At 43.3% G+C, this 24442-nt stretch overlaps 1 protein-coding gene across 1 annotated transcript; it reads right to left on the minus strand.

Moving 5' to 3' along the window:
* Positions 1 to 319: 319 nt before the first annotated feature.
* Positions 320 to 19680, minus strand: KLHL42 (kelch like family member 42). The gene is made up of 3 exons (XM_039518246.1): positions 18064 to 19680; positions 6488 to 6681; positions 320 to 5191 (listed from the first exon to the last, which is right to left on the minus strand). Exons 1-3 carry the CDS (start codon positions 19224 to 19226, stop codon positions 4740 to 4742), a joined length of 1809 nt encoding a protein of 602 aa, XP_039374180.1. The 5' UTR covers positions 19227 to 19680; the 3' UTR covers positions 320 to 4739.
* Positions 19681 to 24442: the final 4762 nt, after the last annotated feature.

Genomic DNA, 24442 nt, shown 5'->3' on the forward strand with positions numbered 1-24442 from the left:
GCTCACATGTCCTTAAACTAGTGAACCTCGGAGAAGTCTGTGAGCGCTGACAAACTACAAGGAGCTGAATGCTTTTATCTGCCACTGGAGAGCATGGGACTTGAAGGCACTCAGCATCCTGCAGAACTGGACCTTCCAAAAGGCCACAGTGCCTATTCTGCAAATGGAACAGAGTAGCTTCAGTTGAGTTGTGCTTTTTTTGACAGGCAGAGTTAACATTTAAGAAATTGTGTGTGTGTGTGTGTGTGTGTGTGTGTATAATAGTTCTAGCTGCAGTAAAAAATCAAAGCATGTTAAAAAATGCTGAGATTCTTATGGCTTACTTAATACAGTACTTGTTTATTGGTAACATCAACACCATCAGGAAAAAACAAAACACACACCCCATGATGCATTACAATACCAATTTTAAAGGTGGTGAAAGAACAATCTCACAAAGGCCAGACTCCTTTTCCAGCATCTTCTCCCCCTTTTGGATAAGAAACATACTTTACACTGAAACAGGCACCGAGCGTATCAGAGAGAAAACATACAATCTGTACAGAATGTCAACATTAATTAGAATATCAGGGGGAAATGTTTCAACTCTCCCTACCTTAAGGTTTGTGTTTTGTTTCTAAAACTTACTGTGGGTGTTGGGAGCCACCCTTTGGTCATCCTTGTAAGTGCAAAATCAATCAAATCTACTACAGACACTCAAGGTTACTGCCTTCAGAAAGGAATTCTTGAGAGCTGCTTATGAACTCACCACTCCAATCTTTACCCTTAAAGAGCTGCCCCAGATCATAACACCACCTACTGCGTGTACCTGCCTAGCAGGGAATGTGGGGAGGATTCATCACTGTTTGTGACGCATCCGAACATGTAAAGAGCTGAGTGTCTTTACATGCTATGCCTTCCATTCGCTTTATGCCTCTGACACAGACCAGTCTTGTCACAGCCTCTGAATAACTGTAGTGTCATTTCTCACTAAAATGAGGATTCGATAAAAGCAACATTTGTTGCTCTGCAGCCCTCTCCTCTGCTAGGAGTCCAAAGTTAGAGAAATAAAAATGCTCTACGGAGGCTACATATTGATGGGTCCATTGTTTCATCCTGGTTATTGGTAAGAACAGCACAGTGTGAGAGGCAGATGGCCAAGTTCTAAAGGCTGACAAACTGGTATCATGTAACTTTAGCAAAACAGGCTGGACAATGGATGTAGCAAAGCAAAAACTTCAAAGAAGGGAAAATACAGACATGGAAGGTCAACTAGCAGGGCAGGGAGGGAAAGCTATGGAAATTGGCCAGGGAAATTATGTGGAAAACAAGCTTAAATATCATCCAAATCTTATTTCATACTGAAACCACAGACCATACCTGGAAAGGCAGAAACTATAGGTCTGATGATCTCTCCTTGCCTTCGTCTCAGTGATCTTTACAAGCCCTTAGACTTGTCCTCTGTTGTACAGTCAGTTTTTACTCTTTCCAGTTTTCACTATCTAGTAGAACTGGCCCATGAAGCAAAGACAGTGCCCATGAGGAAATATGAAAGCTTGATGCCTGGGTACACAGCCTAGACATGAAGGACAAGAAGAGATACTGAGGATGGATGGCTAAAACACAAAAGGCAGGTGGGGGCAGGGGAACTGAGGTAAGCTAGAGCTGATAATGTGAAGAAAAGAAAAAGAACCACTATGTAAACAAAAAAAAACCCTGACAAATGGAAAGACAAATTTTTTAAGAGATACAGAGAAGATTGTAAACACTTCTGAAGATAACTAATCTAGAGCAAGGTGGGATTCCTTGCTGCTTTCTGTCCTAACACCTCCCACAAGACAGTTTCAATAATGAAATAAATAACAATACTAAGCATGTATGTAGTTCTTTACATGTTCGAAGTGTTTAATCAATTAAACTTCAACACTCCAGTGTTACTATCCATAGTCTGCAATTGGGGAAAACAGACACAAAGGAGCTAAGTGACCTATCCAAGGCCGCACAGTAAGTGAGGGGCAGAGCTGGGATTAAGACTCAGGAATTCCCAGTCCTGTGCTCAATTAAGTAGACCACATGGCCTCTCATTTTAGTATATTTACATAGCTGCCATTCAATGGAAGTTTAATTGTCCCTTACATTAAGACCGTTTTACCCACCAAGGGAGGTAACAGATTGTCTTGCATCCCTCAACAACATTTCCATTGGCTGACTGAGAAGCAGTTTGCTGATGAGCTATGAAAAGAGCCCCTCTGCCAGTTTGCCTTGCCTAGAAGGGCTGTAGCTGCTAAACGATACCGTATGTGGAATATTAAAGTGATGGAAAGAAAAGGAGACTGGAATGGGACAGTCATTAGGATTTCTTCTCTGAGGTGTGGAGGGCCACACACCACGAGTTTCTCCCCGAAAGAAAAAATGTTTTGTGCAATGGTTATTTCAGCCTGGTTCAATATGGTCCCACAGCATTGTCACACTGTCCAGATGTTTCATTTGACGAGAACTGGGAGCTGCGGGGGGCGGTGCCTGTGGATGGTCAATGTCAGCAAAATGCCTCACGGCCTGTAATCAGATTACCTTGATGGGCCCCAGGCTTCCCACCACTGCATTAAAGCTATGCCAATTTGGATGTATTTGAAGTAGAGATACCAATGTCTGAATACTCCCCAAAATACATGTCATCTACTGTCTCAGCTACCACTCCCATGTAACTCACCACTGCTGGCTCATCAGACCTTAAAAATAGTCATCTGATCACAGAGTGCAGAAAGTAGGACCTGCAGAGAGAGATTTTCTTCATTTGGTATTAGAGAATGATAAAGTTGACTGTACATTAACCTAATATAGTAGGCGGCCACCGTGAAAGGAACAATCACTCCCAAGAAACAAAACAAAGCTCTTAAAACCCCAGCTTGGGTTGGAAGTCATTGGATTAATGGACACCAGATTTGAAAGTTGTCATTCGGAGATATTACTCTGGGCAGGGGGTGAGAATCTGGAAGCGATAGCTCTTCACAAACAATTCAGCACATAAGTCACTAAGCCACAGAATGCAGACTGACTGACTCCGCTGTGAAGAGATCTCCAATGTATATTGTTCTGATTGTGATCTGGGGTGCCTTTGGGAGATGCTAGGGAAAAATATCTAGTACTGCAGAGAACTGAAGGAAAACAAATCATCAAATAATGTGTGTAAGGGAAAGCTGTCGTGGGTTAATGGTCTCCTGCTCACATCTATCCTAAGACACTGAGACGGCGTGTTTTGAAAATATAAAATAGGGATTTTATTCAGCTATTCCATTCTAGTCACCTTATTTCTACACTGGAGATTGCTTAGCCTGCTTCTACTGGTATAACAGAGGCAGCTGCTCCTTGTGTGACACATTTTCAAAACCACGACCACTCACATGTTTATGCGCCCAGTTGGACTGCAAGCACAAACCTGAGTGCCTAGGCCTCCTGATTGCTGTAGTCAAACTTGCACTGGCAGTTCATGTTGCGGGCACAAAACCTGCAGGCACATATTCTCTGCAGCCAAAAAAGAAGCTTGACTTCTGTGCTGACTGAACCACTGCAAGGGATAAGCTTGAATTTTCCATCATCCCCTGTCATTGAACACACAAGGATAAGTGGCCCAGTCCTGGAACCAGCAGTACCCGTGCTATGTGAGAAAGCTGTGGCGTGGGCTCTGCGCATGTAAGACTTTCATGACTGTCCTATTTCTCCCCTTTGCCTGGGGAGGAGTTGTAAATGCCACCCAAGCACATAGAGTGAACAGGCTCTTCAGAACTGTCAACTAGCGAGAGAAGAGGATCCAACTGGACTAAAGATCCCCCCAGGCAATTTGAGAGGGGCTGTGAGGAGAGGACAGCAACCCTCTTCCCCAAAAGTGACTCTTCCCAAATCCCCCCAAATTAGCACCTATGAAAAGTCAGAGGTTCATCTCTGCCTGTCCCTTCCCTATGAGGCAGAAAAGGGATTTCCATAGACCACAGGCTAGAGTAACCCATATAACACCGTCTGCTGGGAAGGTGGACAAGGATTCACACAGAGATACTCAAGTGACAGTTCAGTTACATGAGTTCACCTCTCCTCATCACATCTCTGAGCTGCTCCGCACTCCTTTTGTACAGGCGGCTGACCAACCCCAGGGTGGTGCTAGCCTGCTTAGGCTTCTGGGGCTCATGCGCGTTCTACTGCCACGTAACCTGCCCCAATTTGTTCCCTTGTTTCTACAAATTGATCTTAACAGCTGCGTATTTGGAGAAGCTTACTGAACACATCAAAAATACATTTAAAAATCACTTCTCCAGCTGAGCAGACATTCCCCATTTTGAGTTTAGTGCCCCCTGACCTGTGTTTTTTTTTAAATGTAGGGAGTAGTTCAATGCCTGTCACCAACTTACATTAAAAGAACATCCAATACCCAGGGGAGCTCTTTTAAATCTTTGTGCAAATGTGCCCAGTGCCTACATGGGTGTTTCATAAGAAACTATAGGGAGATACCAACACAGTGCTGTTGTATCTGGATTGCACACACTGCTTGGCATCATTTAAACTGAAGACAACAACAAAAAGTAAGTTTAACTGAAATTTTCAAAAATCCTGGAAACATCTCTATTAATATTGAGTTTTGCAACTTTTTTTTTTTTTAAACAGAACCAGTATTTTATGCATAGGCTATGTGACCATGTCCCATTCAGAAATGAAAATAATTTATTTCTTCCAAAAATGGCTGATGAAGTGAAAGGAAAAAAATGGTGTAATTACACTTCTATCATATTGGGTAAATATACAGAGCAGACCAACATGTTTTGTCCAAAGGCCGGAAAGCGTCTAAGTGACTCCCAACTGTCTGAAAATATATTATACTTAAGAAAAATCCGGTGTTCCAAACTTGTAGATGGCGTAATATCTCTGCTCATTATATAGATCCCATCATTATGGAGAGTACAAGTCAAGTTGAGACCTGATTTGGACGTGTTCTCCTTGAGGTAGAGCCATTCTCTGGTAACAGTATTGTAAGACTGTACTGTTAACATGTCCTCACTTTGGCTGGATTTTTGGTTAGGTCCCAGTTCATGAATACAACCCCCTACCAGGTAGATGGTTTCCTCGACAGAGAGCATCTGCTGTTTGCGAATGTGGACATCACACAGCTCAAAGTTGGTCCAACAGTCAGAGATGGGACAGTACTGCAAGATGTTCATATTCCTGTCTGAAACAAAGGAGAGATGTTTATGCAAAAACCCAAACACATCAGTAGAGGTCTATGGTATGTCAATCAGTATTACAGATTGTCTATCTGTTCTTCACACTGGTTCTAAATAATCAATACGTCTTCCAACCCTGCTTGTCATGTGTTAACTTATTTACAAGGAAGTGTTGGATTGACAATCTTTTCCTTTTTGAGACTGGAGTCTCTGATCACTTTTTTTCTTTTGTAGAGGGTAAGATTTAAACCACTTTTGGCACACTGATTACATGATCCAAGTTGTATGAAGGGAGTGAGGGGCTTAGCTGAATAATTCCTGTGTGTTAGCTTGTGTGTTTCTTTTTAATCTTTGGTCATTGACTGATACTTGAAAATTGCTCCACTTCCCCCTGCAGAAGATATTCTCAGGTCTCAGCCAATGCATTCTTTAACTGGGGGAAAGGGAGGGAAAGCAGAAAAATCCATGAAGTCCCCTAGACCTTACCATGCAGTTTAATTTACTTGTGAAGCACCGAGACATTACAGTGAATGGTGCTGTGGAAAACTATAGTGTGGATAAATAGAGCAGAGCTAAGTATATCCGTTTTCCTCCACAGTTCTAATACAGTAGATGCAAACAGTGTTTCCTTTTTATTTCTTTCCCGATCCATGCACCACAATCACTGATCACGTCAGCAGGAATGCACACAGCTCTGCTTTTGCCATTACAAGGTACAGGAAAGCTGCACAGCAATGGGAGGCTAGAGCAGTGATGGAAGGAAGCAGGTTTCTATTTAACTGTATCACATAAAATTGATGGCTATTTCTGTTTATTTTCTTGGCAGAGCAATGGGAACACCAGCTTGTAACAGTTAAAAGATGAACGGAAGTGTTTTTATTTTATTTTTTAAATGAAAAAGTGTGTTTGTGATCTTAGATTGCTAAGAGAATATATTACAATAAGAAAGCTATTTTAAAAGGAAACAAAAAGGTTTTAGCTGCTGAGACCTTTGTTTCATCTGCAACCACCAAACCCCTAAAAAGGAGAAGACTGATCTGCATGCCTTGAAGTGTTTTAGGATTTGCAGAGGTGCCGAACATAAGCAATTCCTTTAGAAGCCAGGCCACTTTAACGACAGGCACCCTGGTTTTAATTTTTGGCTGTCAATTATTTTCTTCCCATGTGTTTTATCTTAGGTTATTTTCTGTATTTATTTTTAGACCTTTTCACTTCATCTTTAAAGGCAGATTAAATTTTGGTCTTGAACAAATTGGTTGTGGTCTTTAAAAACAATAGGGTTTAAAAGAAATGTATCTTACCTCTTGTAGTATATCCTCCAACAACATAAATTTTGCCCTTGCATTCACAAGCTGAAAATTCTGCAAGAGGGTTTGGCATAGATGCCACAAAATTCCACCAGTCGTGCTCTGGGCTGTAACACTCCACATTGGAAAGGGATTGACCGCCAATGGCATAGAGCTTTCCATTTACAGCCAAAAGCTTAAAATTGGACCTAAAAGACACAAATTGGAGTAATGAAATAGCTAGCATGTGAAAGAAAAAACAAAGAAAGGAAAGGACATTATTTTTACGAAGGTTCCAAGATCCCATCAACACTTCAAACTTGTACCATCAGCCAGTATATTATAGTCTGAACTGTTCTGTCTGTGTCCAAAATAGATTGCAAGCTCCTTGGGACAGGAACTGTATCCTTTATGTTTGTAGAGGGTTGAGAACACTGAGGGCATTCAGGAAAAAATAATAATGATGAGCCTTTTTAAAATTTTATACTTCTATTTCAGATCAATACAGTGTAAATGTAGCTGTTCAACAGAGTAATCTGTTCTAGCTGTGTTGTGTTTTTTGTGTGTGTATTCTGTTGTGAAGCACGTGTGCATTCACACACAGGCATAGGCATAGACGCTCACTTACACGCATGCACGCACACACACACACAAAATCTTATTCCAGTTAGAGTTCCTGGAGTTTCATGCAGAAGTAGATTAATGCCTGAAATTGAGCACTGTCCCTGGTCTGTGATAGTGTCTCAATAACCCATAATAAATAGACATTTATTTTACTACAGGGTGAATGACACCCTGCAGAAGACAAAGAGGAATATCTCCTCTCTATATTTCTCTCTTTATTTTCACCACCACAATCACCCTGAAAGTAACACATTTTGGTATTCTTCCCTTCAGTCCAGGGCTAGATATTTTGACACCTTCTTCTGAGACCACACATTAACACAGGATGCTGAGCTCAATATACCAATAATATGTTTTTGGTGTAACGTATCAAAGTTCTATGTTTTCCCCTTCCAATTTAATCCACTGTGTCCTGTATATTTCACAGGCTGCAAAGGGAAACTTGCCAATGATTAGGGTATCACTTTGCAACTTGTGCCTCTAAAAAAAAAATGGAGAAACATTCCAAAGACTGGGAAAAAAGGGGAGATAGGAAGACACATAAAAACTGAAGCAAAGGAGCAAGATGGGAAAGAGATCCAGAACGGGATCAATGGATAATAAAATTGCTCCTTCAGCACAACTTGTTCCGAGCCAGATCCAGCAAATTTTACTCAGGCAATACTCCTAATAAATTCAATGAGTGAAATTTATCCCTGTGCACTGGACCAGCATAAGGCCAATGCAATACCCCATTCAAGCCCATAAAGGCTTTAGTGGTACATTAGCTACGTGCTGCCCTGTGCACCAAAAGGCGAGTTCCACTCAGTGCAAGCATGAGGTTACAAGTCAGTAAGAATACCGCCTAAAGTAGATATGCATGGTTTTGTCTGAACAAAATGAATGTTGTCTGGCAGCAGATTGCCCTGCAATTTTTTTTGTATTAAATATATTTGGAGAAGTGTAAGGGAGGGAGGAGGGAAGTCTCCTTCCAGGTGGAATCATTTTGTTCTTGTAATCCTGAGATGGCTCTGGAAACTAAAATGCTTCTCTGAAAGAATTATTTGCTTTTGATTCTGTTTGTGCTGTCGTTTACTATTAAGTTACTCTGCACATCTCAAGTCTACAGTGATTATGTTTTCCAGCTTAAAGAATCTGGACTTAAGTGGCAATAATGAGTATGAAATTAGAGCGATTACTTGCAAAAACATTTGAGTTTCAAAGAGGAGTACCTATTTTAAATGCTATAGCAGGAAGAAAAACAAATATACACATATACACTCCTGGAGGTCCATAACTGAAGAACTGTAGGTTGACTATAAGTACATTTTAGAAATTAAGCATATCCTTTAAAATTAGTAAAATGTTAGCAAGTCTACAGTGTGTTTGTGTGTTATGGAGAGTCAGGAGCAGAGCTCTGGTCTTATAAAATTAATTCAATTGGGCATAAACAATTTCTTTCATCTGATGGCCACAAGACACTTTGCAAATGAAGAAAGCTAATATATAGAGAAGACAAATGAATAATAAAAGGTCACAGTGTCATAATGGAATAGAACTCAGGTCTTAGTCAGATTTAGCTGCTCTAATCACAAGAAAATGTGGCCCCTTGCTGCTTTAGTTGTAGGGAGATCATTAATATCACATTTGTCTGATGGCGTTTGTATAACTGGAGGCCTTGTTGCAAATCTAGGGAAGATTACTTTGTGAATGATGTATGGCACAATCTTCAACTCCTATTAGCCTAGAAGGGGTTCCCGTCAGATATTCATGTAAAAGTGTTCAGATTACATATCTGATTTCAGCATTGGTTACCACGCTGTTCAGAGCATACCCCTCAAATACGGAAAATTTACCTAAAACACTAACTAAAATATTTATTTTACTCACAGGCACTGATCATACTTTGTCAACGCTTGGATCCAAACTTAATAGAGAGATTGCTTTGAACAACCACTTGCCTTTGTGTGCCAATTACAGCAATTGCTTTTATGGAAAACTGACATTAGGAAAGTATTTAATGCCTTTTTAACCTTTTTTTTTTTCAAATGTGCTTCAGCAGCTAGAAACAAGGAAAGCAAGCACCATACAACAAACCACCTTCCCAGAACCGCTAGCCAGTGTTCCATGGACCACAGTTTGGGAACCACTGATCTCAATATTGGGACAAATCCATTCCTGATGTAACTCCACTGACTTCAATGGAGTTACACCAGGAATCATACCTTTCAAATGCCCCTCATTTGGATGTCACTCATTTTAATGCCAAGGTTACATACAGATTTGTTGCCCCCTTATTTTTATAGCTGAAAACTATTTACATCAGCGATAGAGACTCATGAAAGTGTGATTACCAGAAGAGGTGTTTACAGTTATAAATCCCACTGCATTTTAGGTTTCCTGCGTGAGTACAGTATATCCCCATTTATGCCCGAAATCCTCTTATCCAATCCCTTCCTTGCCCCCCATGTCTCTCATGCTGGGGGACAAGGAAAGGATTTGGCTAATACAGCAGATAGAGCAGAGACCCCCCCAGATAGGACTGCAAGGAGGAAGATGAGCCCTCAACTCTGGGGAAGGCCACCCTGCTGCTGAATGGCCCTCTGTGGTCCTGCTGTGATGGGAGTGATTGAGCAGGGCCATAATAGTGGCGCTGCAGAGGGCTCCCTACACTGCCACAGGGCTGATGACACCCAATCTCTGCAGGAACAAGGAAGGCTGTGATCCGAGTGGGCAGAGCAGAATCCTGGTGAGGGTCTCTGCTCTTCCCCACACCTTGCACCTGCAGGAATCAGGTGTCACTGGCCCTCCAGCAGCACAGGAAGCCCAGTGCGGCCCCCCCTGTCATGGAAGTGAGTTAATGAGGCAGAGCAGAAATCCCCAGCCAGAACTGTGAGGAGGAGTAGGACGAGCCCCCAGCTGCAGGGGAGGCCACCCTGCTACTGAATAGCTCCTATCCTCTTGATTATCCAAACTCTTGATTATCCACATAAAATCCGTGTCCCCCATGCCGTTCGGATGACTGAAAGTATACTTTGTTTGTACCCTTTATTTTGGATCTTTCTCATGTATTGCATCCCACATTGGGGCCTTGGCAGAGCAAGAGGTATGTCTGGGATTAATCTGGCCTTAAGGCTTTTAGAGTAGAAGTGTTTGCAGTAATTCCTGATACCCAGGAACTGGGAGTGAAGGGACAGAAGTGGGGAAGAGAAGAAGATCTCTTCAGGAGGCAGCCTGAACATCTTCTAGTCCTCTATGGATTTCACCAGGAGCAGCTCCTCTTGTCTCCCTATGGAAGCCCTGCAGGTGGCAGCAGCTCAGGTACAGACTGCTCCCATAAGCACTGTTCCATATGCATCTGCATGCTCTCAGGCTGGTGATTACAAGGGCCTTTCAAACCTGGGATATTATCTACCAGGAAAAAACAAACAAACAAACAAACAAACAAACAAAAACGACACACATCACTCATTTTGGAGCAAAACAACAATTAAAAATACAGCCAAGGTTGGCTCAAAAGGCAGGGATTCTAAAGGCAAAATATTTAGTAAATTTCATTTGGCAGCATCACAAAGTAAAACAAAAAGGACTCTGTTTATCACTACACAATCCCTAAAGCTCCTTGCTGTTATCTCCCTCTCTCTTTCAGAGATAGTGTTTTTTTCTCTCTAACTCCACTGGGCCCCAAGAGCATGACTTTCCATGTGAAGTTATTTCCTCGTAACCAGGGATCCTCGTTTTCCGTCATAAAAAAGCCAAAATTCTGATTTAAAAAAAAAAACAAAAAACAAAAAACAAAAACTACCCCTCCCCCCAATTCCACCTTTTTCTGTGATTAAAAAGAAACTCTGAATTTCAGTTTCCCCAGACACAATATATACAGTTATCAGTTGAACACAATGTTTTTCTGTGGTAGCCGTGTTAATCTGTATCAGCAAGAAATCCGAGGAGTCCTTGTGGCACCTTAGAGACTAACAAATTTATTTGGGCATAAGCTTTTGTGGACTAGAACCCACTTCATCAGATGTATGCAGTAAAAGATACAGGAGTAGGTATAAATACATGAAAGGATGTGGGTTGCTTTACCAAGTGTTAAGTCAGTCTAACGAGATGAATCAATTAACAGCAGGATACTGAGGAGAAATAACTTTTGAAGAGGTAAGAGAGTGGCCGATTACAGACAGTTGACAAGAAGGTGTGAGTAACAGTAGGGAGAAATTAGTATTGGGGAAATTAAGTTTAGGTTTTGTAATGACCCAACCACTCCCAGTCTTTATTCAGGCCTAATTGGATGGTATCTACTTTGCAAATTAATTCCAGTTCTGCAGCTTCACATTGGAGTCTGTTTTTGAAATTTTTTTGTTGAAGAATTGCCACTTTGAGGTCTGTTATTGAGTGACCAGAGAGACTGAAGTGTTCTCCTACTGGTTTTTGAATGTTATGATTCCTGATGTCAGATTTGTTTCCATTTATTCTTTTGCGTAGAGATGTTTGGCCAATGTACATGGCAGAGGGGCATTGCTGGCACATGATGGCATATATCACATTAGTAGATGTGCAGGTGAAGGAGCCCCGGATGGTGTGGCTGATGTGGTTAGGTCCTATGATGGTGTCCCTTGAATAGATATGTGGACAGAGTTGGCACCAGGGTTTGTAGCAGGGTTTGGTTCCTGGGTTGGTGTTTTTGTTGTGTGGTGTGTAGTTGCTTACAGACAGCCTTCCAACCTGAAGCAAATACTCACCAGCAACTACACACCACACAACAAAAACACCAACCCAGGAACCAAACCCTGCTACAAACCCCGGTGCCTACACACCTAACCACATCAGCCACACCATCCAGGGCTTGTTCACTTGCACATCTACCAATGTGATATATGCCATCATGTGCCAGCAATGCCCCTCTGCCATGTACATTGGCCAAACCGGACAGTCTCTACGCAAAAGTTACACCTTCTTGTCAACTGTCTAATCAGCCACTCTCTTACCACTTCAAAAGTTATTTCTCTTCCCTTGGTATCCTGCTGTTAATTGATTTATCTTGTTCGACTGACTTAACACTTGGTAAAGCAACCCACATCCTTTCATGTATTTATACCTGCTCCTGTATCTTTTACTTCATACATCTGATGAAGTGGGTTCTAGCCCATGAAAGCTTATGCCCAAATAAATTTGTTAGTCTCTGAGGTGCCACAAGGACTCCTTGTTTTTTTAAAATGTTTTTCTGATACACAGTAGAACCTCATTTAGCCGAGCCTCTGTTGTCCAGCTCTCTGTATTAACCGAACCACTAGCTGCCTGGGGCTGACAGGAATGGAGCTTGGGCAGTCAGCTGGAGACCCTCCTCCCCATCTTAAAATAAGGGATAGAAAGCTCTTTGCCAGTTCTCCTGATGATCTGACTTTTTGATTATCCGATCTGGCCCTGGTCCCAATTAGATCAGATAAACGGGGTTCCACTGGAAATTTAAAGCACATTCAAAAACTAACCACAAGAGGGGGAGGTTGTGCACACTGAATAAGTGACACTGATCCTTTCAGTAAAATGTAATTCATGTATGTTTTTATTGTTTCACAAAATATAAAAACTAAAAATTGTCTGAAAAAAGGCAATTCTGTGTTTTTCTGTGGCAAATGGATTACTAGGATCCCTGCTCATAACACTCAAACCAGTTTTATAAAGATTATGTTTCAATACAACAGTGCTTGTTGAACAACTTAACCACAGAGGTAGTACATATGATCTAGTGCCAGGCCCCGGACAAGCTCTCAAGAGACCTGGGTTAAACTCAGCCACAAACTTCCTGCATGACACATAGCAAGCCCTTAATCTGCCCTGTGCATCAGTTCCCCATCTGTAAAATGGGGATAACACTGGTCTACCAGACACGGATTTTTCTCTTCTCAACACTTATTACTGATTGTGGGGCACTTCGTTACTATGGTGATGAGGCGCATAAGTAGCTGGTTAGATCATGGCTATAAACTGGATTGGAATTACTAGTAAATAATCTTTAGGACTTGATTATAAAATCCAGGACATTTTTAAGGGTAGGGCAATCTTTTTATTAGTAGCCATTCAGCACAATTAATTACCTTACTCCTAAACTTACTTCTTTTGGCCATGAAGTATTTCAGTTCACTTTGGACCAAATGCAGGGCCCATCAAAAAGTCAACCAGAGTCAAACCACCAACTTCAGTGGGTCCAGGAACCCTGCCTCAGCGTATGCAATATTGATCCATGGAATATTATAGTACCAATTGATCCAAGCTCCCTTCAACAGAGGAACATGTGACTACCCTTCCTTGGAAGCATGCTGAGCAAATGGCCTGTTTATTTGACTAAGACTCCACACACTACTCCTGGGGGGGGGGGGATTCTGCATCACTGCACATGTGCAGAATTCATGTCCCCCCTCAGATTTCTTTGCTTCCCCGCAGAAAAATGACTTCTGACAGGAAAGCTCAGGGAAGCTGCAAGAGCAGTCATGTGCCCCTCCCAGGCAGCACAGGCTGGTTGGCTCAGAGCAGCTGGTAGAGATGTAAATCATCACCGGGAGGGTGGGGCTAGGCAGTCATGCAAGAGAGAAAGAGAGAGAGAGACACTCTGTCCCTCTCGCTCGCAATTGCAGCACGCTCAGCGTAGAGGGGCAGGGCTTCAGGGTGTTTCTGAGGAGGCAGGCATGGGGCAGGCTCTGTCCCCTCAGGCAGAGCAGAATGTAGCAGCCTGCCTGCTTAGTGAATTGTTCCTATTGTCTTTATGAATTCCTCCAGAGGTATAAAACAGGTGTACAATTTTAAGGCTCCTTCACATTGCCAGAGCGGTGTAAAGGACAGTATGGCCTTATAAATGTTTATGGTGCTTTTGTGATTAGAACTGGTCTAAATTTTTGGACTGAAAACATTTCCTATCAAAATGTGTCCATGAACTGTTTGTTACTGCCATTTCTGGAGATGGTCAGTAGCCATTACAAATTGTGAGTTTGATTCCCCAGCCCTCACTTTCTCTTCAGTTGCCTATGATGCAACACTGAGCACATGGCTGCATATATTTGTTGACTAATAACTAGAAATAAAGGGTCAAACCTAGCTACGTTACTATTAAGCAGGGCTTTGGAGCGGAGCCCGGAGCTGGAGCCCGGAGCAGTGGAGCTTCAGGTTTTTGCCTGGAGCTGGAGCGGAGCCGGAGCACAGCTCCAAAGCCCTGCTATTAAGCAAGGGGGTTTGGGGATTTTCTGCAATGCTCCCCACTCCCATTCTCCACCCATTGTATAAAATTACCGAAATAATTGAAACCAGAGTGATTATACTCTATTATTTTGACAAATAAAATATGCAGAATTTTAAAAGACTGTGCAGAATTTTTACTTTTTTTGGCACAGAATTCCCCCAGGAGTAACACACTAAAAATATAACGTACAATGAACCATGCTCTTATTGCAGCATCCCTCTGTGTAGCATAAATGCCATGAAGTTCTAGGACAGCTTTGGCCGAGGCAGTGTCTTCATCTTTGTTATACAGCCCTCCGTTTAGAGGTGGGACTGTTCACCTGCTATTCCATTCTGACGCATGGCATACATATTCAGACATGTGATTAAAAAGACAAGCGTACGGGGGATGTTGTAAAGTACACGAGACTTTAAAACCACAAGCCTGATCTACTCTATGCAGGCATTAAAGACCCCAAGCATGTTTCATAAAAACAGACCTTTGAAAGAGTCCCCTTGGAAAAATTCCCCCCGACTGTTTGGTCTGAGTGTTGCGTGTTCATTGGCTGCCACTATATACCCAAGAGGCAGAAGCACTTCTGTAGAATTGTCTCAGGTTGACGAGAATCCAGGATCTCAAGAGAAGAGAGACTACTGCAGGGATTATGATCTGCTGGATTACTCTTGTCTTCAATTCTCCACAGCTAGCGGCAAGGCATCCTCAGGGAAGGGCCCACATGTTGACAGTCCTAAGATGTGGTCTTAGTTTGCATGCCAAACACATTGTATTTTCAGCAAGGCCCTTGCCAGATTTCAATGCAAAAGTTGGATGGTGTATAGTGAATGAGACTGGGCCCTCTGGAATAGGAAGAATGGTCTTGTGGTTATGAACCTGATGAGACTTTGGAGATCTGGGATTTATTCCTGCTTCTGCCACTGATTTCTTTTGTAATCTTGATCAAGTCACTTAAATCTATGTACTCCAGTTCCACATTTGTAAAATAACTCCCCATTACTCACAGGGTTATTGTAAGGATAATGTCTCTGATGCTTCATTGATTAATGCTTATAAAATGCTAAAATACTATGCCACTAAATCCCATAAAAAACCCAAGCAAGCAAGCTAAAAAGAGAGAAGAGTCAGGCTTTCAAAAGCTTGTTGGCTTGATTCATAACTAGGATGGGAGCTTCTGAGGTGGGACAGTGGATTCACTGTTGGTCCTTTTATGCTGTAATACCTATACTTTCTTGTTTGTTTCATTGATATAAGATGTTCAAGTGTTTGGCCTTTGTCATCATAAAATATAAGCAATCAATCAATGCATTCAGATTAGAGTAGGATTGCTCCTGCAGAACTTGATAAGAGAACAGAGCTAAGATTTTTTTTTTTTTAAAGGTGCCTAAAGTTAGATGCTTAAATCCATTCTTAGGCACCTAAATAAGTGGCCTAAAGTCACAGGGTGCTGGGCACTTTTGAAAGTAAGGGCACTTATGTAGGAGCCTAAAGATGGGTTTAGGACCCTAACTTCAAGCACCCTTTAAAAAAAAAAAAATCTTGGCCTACATTTTTATCTAGTGTCATTTCTCTCATGGAGCAAAAAAAAAAAAAAAAAAGGTTAATATTAAGATATCACCATTTCTTTTAAAGTCTCAGGAAATGCATACTTTAGAGTCCCTATGGCAATATTAACTCAGGCATGTTGCACATCCTTTATAGTTTGTGATATACATTAAACAGGAGAGTAAATTACAGGTAAACTCTGACTATGCATATAACTCAGGGAACATCTGAAATTTTATCATAATATCAATTTCACAAAGTAATTTGCGATAACTCAAATTTTAGATAATCAGATTGTCAAGTTTACCTGTATTATCTAATACAACAAACAAGGAAAATGGGAAGAGAAAATACACTACATATATGCAACATGTCCAACTTGCTGCTGCTGCACGAACCTTTAATTTTGCATTTCCTGACTTTTTAAACATTTTAATTTGCACAGGCTTAATGTTTCTGCACTTAGGTGTTTTAAATAGGAAAAAGAAAGAAAGCACCAATGCATGCTTCTCAGAGGCAAACTTGTTACTTGTAAATACTTAGAAGACTAGGGATCAACTTCTCTCTAGGTCAAGATAAGGGGTTAGTCTTGGGATTAGTTTCCCACTCAAACAGGCAGAGGAAAAAGAAAAAGGGATGCCTGCAGGACCTGATCCATGCAGTGGTGGTGGAAATTAGGGGTGCTAACGCACTGCCTGGCTTGATGCACTTAAACACCAAATACATGGTTTCTATGATCAGCACCCCCACTATAAAAATTGTCCCAACACCCCTGGATCCACATAAGCATGAATGTTATATCCAATAGCAATTTGAGGACAATAAATACATTACATCATTTCAGATACAATTAATTAAAAAAGGGTGATGGGAGGAGAGCTGGTCAGGAGTGGGAAGGTACAGGTGAAAAAAAACACTAAAAGATCTTGTTTTGAAAAGCACACACTTGTAGTGCAGCAGAAGCATGGGATATAGTAAATCTCTCCTGTCATGCTCATCTTACAACTAAAGGCTCCAATCCTGCAATTTGATCAATGTAGGATCCGTGCTCAGGTATTGACTTCAATAGGACACTGCATGGGTTGACCCCTATGCCTATGCAGAATTCCACTGAAGTCAAGTGTTCTGCACCTACACAGAAGTCTAACTGCAAAGATGAGAATGCAGAATCAGGGCCTATTAAAATCTTCTAGTTTTCAAATACTCAATGAGGACTATTTACATGCCGAACTTTAGAGTTCAGCTGTTTTTGCTGTAAACTTTATTTTTTTTAAAAAAAAAAGAATGTTGAGAATGTAGAGAATGCATGTATTCATTAAATATATTCCATTTTATAATAAGAATTTAAAAAAGAAAACCCAAACTTTCCCTTAGTTTTGTCTAGTCTTGCAGCTTTAACAACTTGTAAAATAGTGTAATTGCATAATTCTGTTGGTGATCCTATGAAGCATGCACTAGCTGGAAACATAATACAAGCTGTGCAACATTTACCTTTTTTCTAATTGTTATTATCAATTACTTTATGAAAAATCAATAAAAAACTAATCACAAAAAATATTGAGTTACATGGGCCACTTCCACTGACAATTATAATACAATTATGGTCTACTTCATCAGCTTTTAAAAACAATGTAAGAGCAGGAAGAGGGGGTTGATGACGGAAGGAACCAATTTCAGGGCAAACATTTTCCTCAGGTATACTAAACGATAAGCTCTCTGGGGCAGGGACTGTGGTTTTATAGCACGTGTGTACAGTGCCTAGCACAATGTCTAACTGCCACGATACAAATAGTAATCTGTTTGGTGGATCTGGACTCAGACGTTCTGCACTCCATACATGCATGCCATTGATGCCAACAGGATTCTATGCGTATAAGACCACATTACTGAGCCAAAATGCACCATACAGAGACTGGGAGGAGACTTTTGTCTTCATTATTTTACCAAGAATTTCTGTTTTAAATGAAGACAGACATTTAGAGACTACAAAGCCTACTGGACCCTAGAGGCCTGATTCATCTCCTCCCTGCTCCTTGGATACTATCATTAACACCAGCAAAAAGGAAGAGAAAGGGAGAGTCAAGCACTGCTTGAGCTGATGGAGTTGACTCCACAAGACGCAGGGCAGTGGTGAATCAGGCCCTGCATCTTGTGTAGGTATTGACTAAACCCAGACTCAAAAGGATATATCTTGTTAATTCACCATGTGGGGGTTTACCTCTTTTGGTTCATTGAAGCCATCTGACTCCATTCATTTATGCAGGGGTTATAGCAGTGGGCAGCCGATATCTCTTGACTGGTGATCCTATAGCCCCCGATGACAAACAGGTAGTTGTCCAGCATCGCCGACCCGTAGCCTCGGACGTTCATGAGATCCAGGGGCAGGTTGTTGGCCAAGGGGAGCCACCTCTGGGCCACCTCATCGTACCTCAGCATGGACCAAGGGGCTTCCTCCTGCAGGTGGCGGCGCGGGGCCAGGCCCAGAGAGGAGGCACCCATGAAGTCTCCAATAGCCAGGAGGGTGGCGGTGCCCTTCATCCGCCCCTCCATCAGCTGCTGCCGGAGGGCACCGGGCAGGAGGAGATGGGGACGGGCCTCAGGTCGCCGCAGCACCTGATGGTAATGGGCAGCCATGAAGTCCAGGCAGGCATCCTGCAGGTCCTGGAGGCCATAGACCTGGGCTAGGCGGTGCAGCTCCAGGCAGTTGCCCAGCCTCACCTGGGAGAGGAGCAGGCGCAGCAGGGGGGTGACCTGCAGGTAGGAGGCGGCCTCGATCAGCTCCTCCAGCAGAGGGGGCTCCTGCTCCCCGCCCTCCTCCTGCTCCAGCCGGCCCAGGCCCGAGGTGTTGATAAAGTCCAGCACCAGCTCCAGTCCCAGGGCGCTGAGCCCCCCGCGCAGCTGCTGCTCCTCCTGCCCCTGCCCCGCCTCCCGCATGCCCGAGCGGAACAGGGCGCGGAAATAGTCGCTCTGCTCGATCAGTTTCCTCTTGCAGACCGGGTAGCACCTGTCCCCCAGCCGGATCCGCACCACCTCCTCCCCGCCCGCCCCGGCCTCCCCCGCCGGCGGCTCCGCGCGGGACATGGCCCGCTCCGGCCCCGGGCTCCACTTCCGGCTCCTGCCTTGCCCGCTGCCGGGGTGGGAGGGGAGCGCACGCCGGGAGACGCAGCCGCTGCAGGGGCGGGGGGACGGGCCAGCGCCCGGGCGGGGGGATGGTTCCTCGGGCGGCGGCCTCAGCCCCTGGCCCGGACGCGTCCTGCAGCGCGCAGGCCTAAAAAGGCAACATCGGAGCGCGCAGCCCGGGCCCGCCGGGTGGGAACCAGCGTCTCTAGGGAGCAGCTGCCGCAGCCTCCCGGTCGGGGAGGGATTTGAAACACTCTCCATTTTGGGCGCCTGGCTGGAGCGCCCCCACCCCTAGCGCCGGCCTCTGCAGCACAGGCCGCAGGGGGCCAAGGTCAGCCCTGAGCTGCCTTCCCCTTGGCTGGCCGTGCCCGTCCCGGGTGTCAGTAACTCAGCAGCACACAGTGGGTCTGAGAGGCGTTTAAACCGGCCTTAAAAGCAATTTGAAACGAGGGAGTTTCTGGTCCAACACCCTCTGCTCTTTCTCGCTGTGAACAGGGGACCTGGCTGCTCTGACACTATATGGCTCCTAATTGATTAACTGAGCTGATGGAAGAGGAAGGGTGGACTTGTAGTTAAGGCACCATACTTCCACTTGGGCCAGCTGGCTGGAATTCACAGCAGTGCCCCAGCCATCCTCTTTCATCCCAGGGTGGTGAGCTGGAGCCGATTCACAAGAACTGGTTGTTAAATTTAGAAGCCGGTGTAGAACCGGTTGCTAAAGGGATGGCCCAGCTTCCCAAGGGGGCAATTTAAAGGTCCTTGGGCTCAAACCCCTGCAGAGAGCCCCAGGCCCTTTAAATTGCCACCAGAGCCCCACTGCTGGAGCCCTGGGGTAGGGCTGCAGGGCTCTGGGGGCTATTTAAAAAGTCTGGGGCTCCTGCTGCTTCTACCTCCTTGGCCCTTTAAATAGCTGCCAGAGACCTGCTGCTTCCCCAAGGCTCCAGCAACTATTTAAAGGACCAGGGTGGTAGAAGCAGGGGAGCCATGGGCCCTTTAAATAGCCCCCAGAGCCCAGGGGGTGGGATCCAGGGTTATTTAAAGGGCTGGGGCTCCAGCTGCCTCTGCTGCCCTGGTCCTTTAAATAGCTGCCAGAGACCTGCTGCTGCTTCTTCCTCAGTAGAAACAGGGGAGCCTGGTCCTTTAAATAGCCCTGGAGCCCCCCACTACTCCACTTTGTCCTTTCCAAAAACTTTCCTAATCCAAAGTATTGCAATAGAATTAAAGGCATGCCCCTATTTTTCCTCCCCAAATGTCTCATTAGTCAGTCAGTACCTATTATGCCTCTGGCATTTAAGGCAGTGACAAGCTCCTCCACTCCTGCCTGTTTCTTTCAGTGGTTCCTTAGCTATTCCCCAGGTTTTTCAGCTTAGCCTCCACAGTTCTTCATGTTGTTTTCAGATGACTTTGTTTTTGCTTGTCTCATCTTATTGCTATTCTGGTGATGGAATCAGTTTCCATCTGAAGCACGTGGCCAATCCATCTCCAGCACCTCCTGGTAATGATGGTGCTCATATCTTCTTGGCTGCACAGTGTGAATAGGTCTTGGTTTGATATTGTTCTGGGCGAAAAGATACAGAGAATTTTTCTGATGCAGGTAGTATGGAATGAATACAATTTAGACATGTCATACTTTGTCATTCCCTGGCATTCTGCACTATAAAGTAGTGTTGGAAGTACGCAGCTCTGATAGAGCCTGAGTTTGGTTTTGGTGTTGTATTTTGATGATTTCCGGACTGTATTTAAGCTCTTGAAGGTGTTCCTGGCTTTATTAAGTCTGTTCCGGATATCCTGGTTTGTTCCACCGTCCTGGCTGTTGGTGCTGCCCAAGTATGGGAATGTCTCAGTAGTAGTATTTATGTATTGTCAGGTAATCTGCAAAGTGGCTCTTTGCTCCAGTCATATACCACGGTGGCTGTGATATCATCAGCAAAGTGCACAGCGAGACTTACCAGAGACCAGGAACTGGTGATCTTTGACTTCAGGGGACCTGACAAAGCAAAACAACCCCAAAGTCTATTTAAAATCTCTTGAGCACTGAATGCCTCACAGTTCCCACCTACTCTTGCTAGTTGAGCCATCAGTTAAAAAACAAACAGGTCACATTCACTGCTGCAAGGAAGGATGGTTCTTGTTTGGTTTGTTATTGCCTTTAAAAAAAAATCCACAGACAAACAATCCAATGTTGTAAATTACCCCAGGGTTTCAATAGAACATAGTAGCAGAGGTGCTTGTTTGTCTCCATCTTATATCATCAGTCATTGTCCTTGCTCAAAGCTACAAGTGAGTAGGAGCTAGCTGCAAGAATAGACTAAAATCACACATTTAGAATAAAAGTCACAAGATTTTGCTTGGAATAGAAAATACATTGTGAGCTCAGCAAAATTCTTTCCTCTTTCCCTCTTCTAATACTCCAACAGACTTAGAGATTTAAATCACCTATAGCAAATGCTCAAAATCTGAACATAAAGCTTAAACAAAAATATTCATAGTAGTATTTGCATTTTGATTTTCATGTTCTGTTGCACCAGACGGTACTTTACCAGGTGAAGTGGGAGGGAATCTGCAACATGTGCTTTCACTTTGATTTTGCTTACATGGGGGTTCTAAAATTGCTAACATTTCTCCCACCAACTTTCCTTTCCTTTCCCATGCATGCTCTGTTTACATAGGGAAAATTTATGTGTACTTAACAGGTTTACAAGAGTCAGTTTTCAAAGCCATATTGGGTAAACCAATTGTGTCAGTTCTGCTGGTGAAGGAAAACTCCCCCATCCCCCGCCCCAGGCTCTCTCAAGTAATTGAATAGTCCCATACACAATGGCAACCAAACATTAGCCTAAACCATTTCAGAACATGGCAAATTACAATGTGGAGGGCCTTGCAACAGTGACCCTCCAAAACACCTCTTGAAGTCAATGGGAGCTGCAGGTGCTCAGCACTTCAGAGAAATCATGCCCCAAGGAAATAGGAGTTCATTGGCATGCTGGTTCTTGGGGTACCCAGTACTGAGAGTCACCTTGCTACCTACTGCCCCCAGCATGAAATTCCCTGGTTTAGTATTGTGCAAGGCTAAACAATTAAGCCTTGCACTGCATCACCAGCTAAAAAGGGTAGAGTGACAACTGCCCCCTGCCCAAATGGGCCATCACAGAGAGACATGATCCTCTGGTGACTAATTTTTACCCTATGTCCTTAAAGTATGCTTTGAATATAAATAAATTTTTCCTTAAATATTATACCTCTCACAATGATTATGAATCTTGACAAGTTACAGGCTTTCTGTAGTTACCTTACACGTTACTATTTATGGCTAAATACCCTGTATGACATGTGCTTGGTGTAGTGAGTTTGTCAGGTCTGAGGTAAGAATTGTTTGCAAAGAACAGGGGACCCTTTCCCAAGGGGTATCTGCATCACAACTGTATTTTAATAGTAGTATGCAGCTGTTTGACAGCTGCTGCCTTGGCCAACATGCCGAGGACTGAATCAGAGACCTCTAGAGCTAAAAACATCAGTCTCTACAGCTTAAGCTAAAGAGACAGACTATATAGCTGAGAACGGTAACATATTGACAACCTCTGTGGACTGGGTACGGAGGGGGACATGTAACACATACTGTGATGAGTGGATACATACTTCATCTGGGAACCCAAAGGCAGAGGAAGTTTGTCCCAAGCATCTGAAGCCCATGCTGCTTTGAATCCCAGACAAGCCCTCACTCAGGGGCCAGGTCAGCTATCACCTTGGCTAACAGCAGGCCCTGAACCAGGGCTCTCCGGCACTGAAAACATAAGCCTCTACAGCGTGAGTTGAAGAGTCAGTCTCTGTAGCTGGGGGCTGTAACAAACTCACACCTCCTCTTTGGAATGAGCACAGAGGGGGACACACCACACCCACTGATGAGGGGGTTACAAGTGGCAGCTTGAGGACTCACGTGAGATCAAGGCTCTACTGTGCTAGATGCTGGACAAGCACATAGTAAGAGATGGTCTAAAGGGCTTAAAATCTAAACAGACATGACATACAAAGGGTGTGAAGGAAAAGTATAATTATTCCCATTTTTCAGATGAGGAGCTGAGGCACAAAAGAGACTACGCGACTTACCCAAGATCATGCATTGAATCTGTGGCAGAGCAGGAAAATGAACCCAGATCTCCTGGGTAGCAATCCAGCGCCCTAACCACAAGGGAAAATTGACATTTTTTTATTTATTTAAATAAACCTTGGATCTTGGCAATCTGAACACAACAGCACTGTGCTACTACGTGTGAACTAGAAAGTGAATTACTATAAACAGAACGTAAATCTTGCCAGTCTAATATCACTGCCTAAGGTAAAGGCAATGTAACAAATAAACAAGCAACACACACGGGTAAAAGTAAATTAGATTTTAAAAGTTCTTTTGATGTTAATAATCTAAGATGTGAGCAGAACTAGGTGAGAGAGAATTTTAAATACATACAATTTTCACAGTGTCTCCACCATAAAAAGTTAGAGCTACATTCTTTCCTAGTATAATTCTACTGCCAGTAATTCCTAGGGAGGAATTAGACCCAGTGATTTAAAGTCTGTTGGAAATGATGAGTCAAATGCTGCCCCTGCTTAGCATTTTGCTTGTCATATGATACAAAACAGGCATTTCTGGAACACAGGATGCACACTTCAGTATTTCAGCCTTAAAAAGATCAGAATTGCACAAGGCCATGTCTTTTCTGAGAGATGCTGATTGGAGCAGATTTTATTTCAACTACAGGCTTTATGGTTCTTGAAGGATGGGCTGCTAAACAAGGATAATCCCCTCCTCAAATTCCCAGCCAAACAAAGCGCTTCTTACAGAGTTCTCTAAACATTATGTTATTCAAAAAACACATTTTTAAGCAGTCGGTTACATTTCATTCCCATTATTTTCAGCTTATTTTATCTGCCTTTTGATGGGCCATTTAATATGTTCTTTGGCCTGCAATGAAATTTGTTGTATAGCACATGCTTGAAAAGAATGCGACAGGGAAGACAAACACATTGACTTTCTTATTTGTTACCAAGCACTTGACCCTGTCTTCGCTTCATTCTTTATTTGTACTTATTAGTGTTCTCAGGTGGCTGTTTCTGAAGGCAAAACCATGCTAACTGTTCTTGTCTTGGTAGGTATTCTCCATGGATCATGAGAACATTCAGTCACTGGAGAGTAGAAAGGAAGGATGTGTGCTTGAATCATGGCCTTGACTCTCAATCTGTGGCATATATTATGCAAAAGACTCCAGTTTGTGACTGATTCAGGTGAAAAGTGTTTCCTAACAAATCCTGAATTGGGATCAGGCAGGTAGAGTACTGTCTCTGTCTGCTCCTGCATAGGGAATCACAGGTTAGTAGGCACTTTGGTTTAGTGGCAATCACAGATACATCCCAGGCTGGGCTGGAGTTCTCTTGCTTGGTCTATACGTCTGTCTAGACTAGGATAAATGGTGTGGTTTAAAAAC

The sequence above is a fragment of the Mauremys reevesii genome, linkage group 1 (assembly GCF_016161935.1).
Source record: "Mauremys reevesii isolate NIE-2019 linkage group 1, ASM1616193v1, whole genome shotgun sequence".
NCBI lineage: Eukaryota > Metazoa > Chordata > Testudines > Geoemydidae > Mauremys > Mauremys reevesii.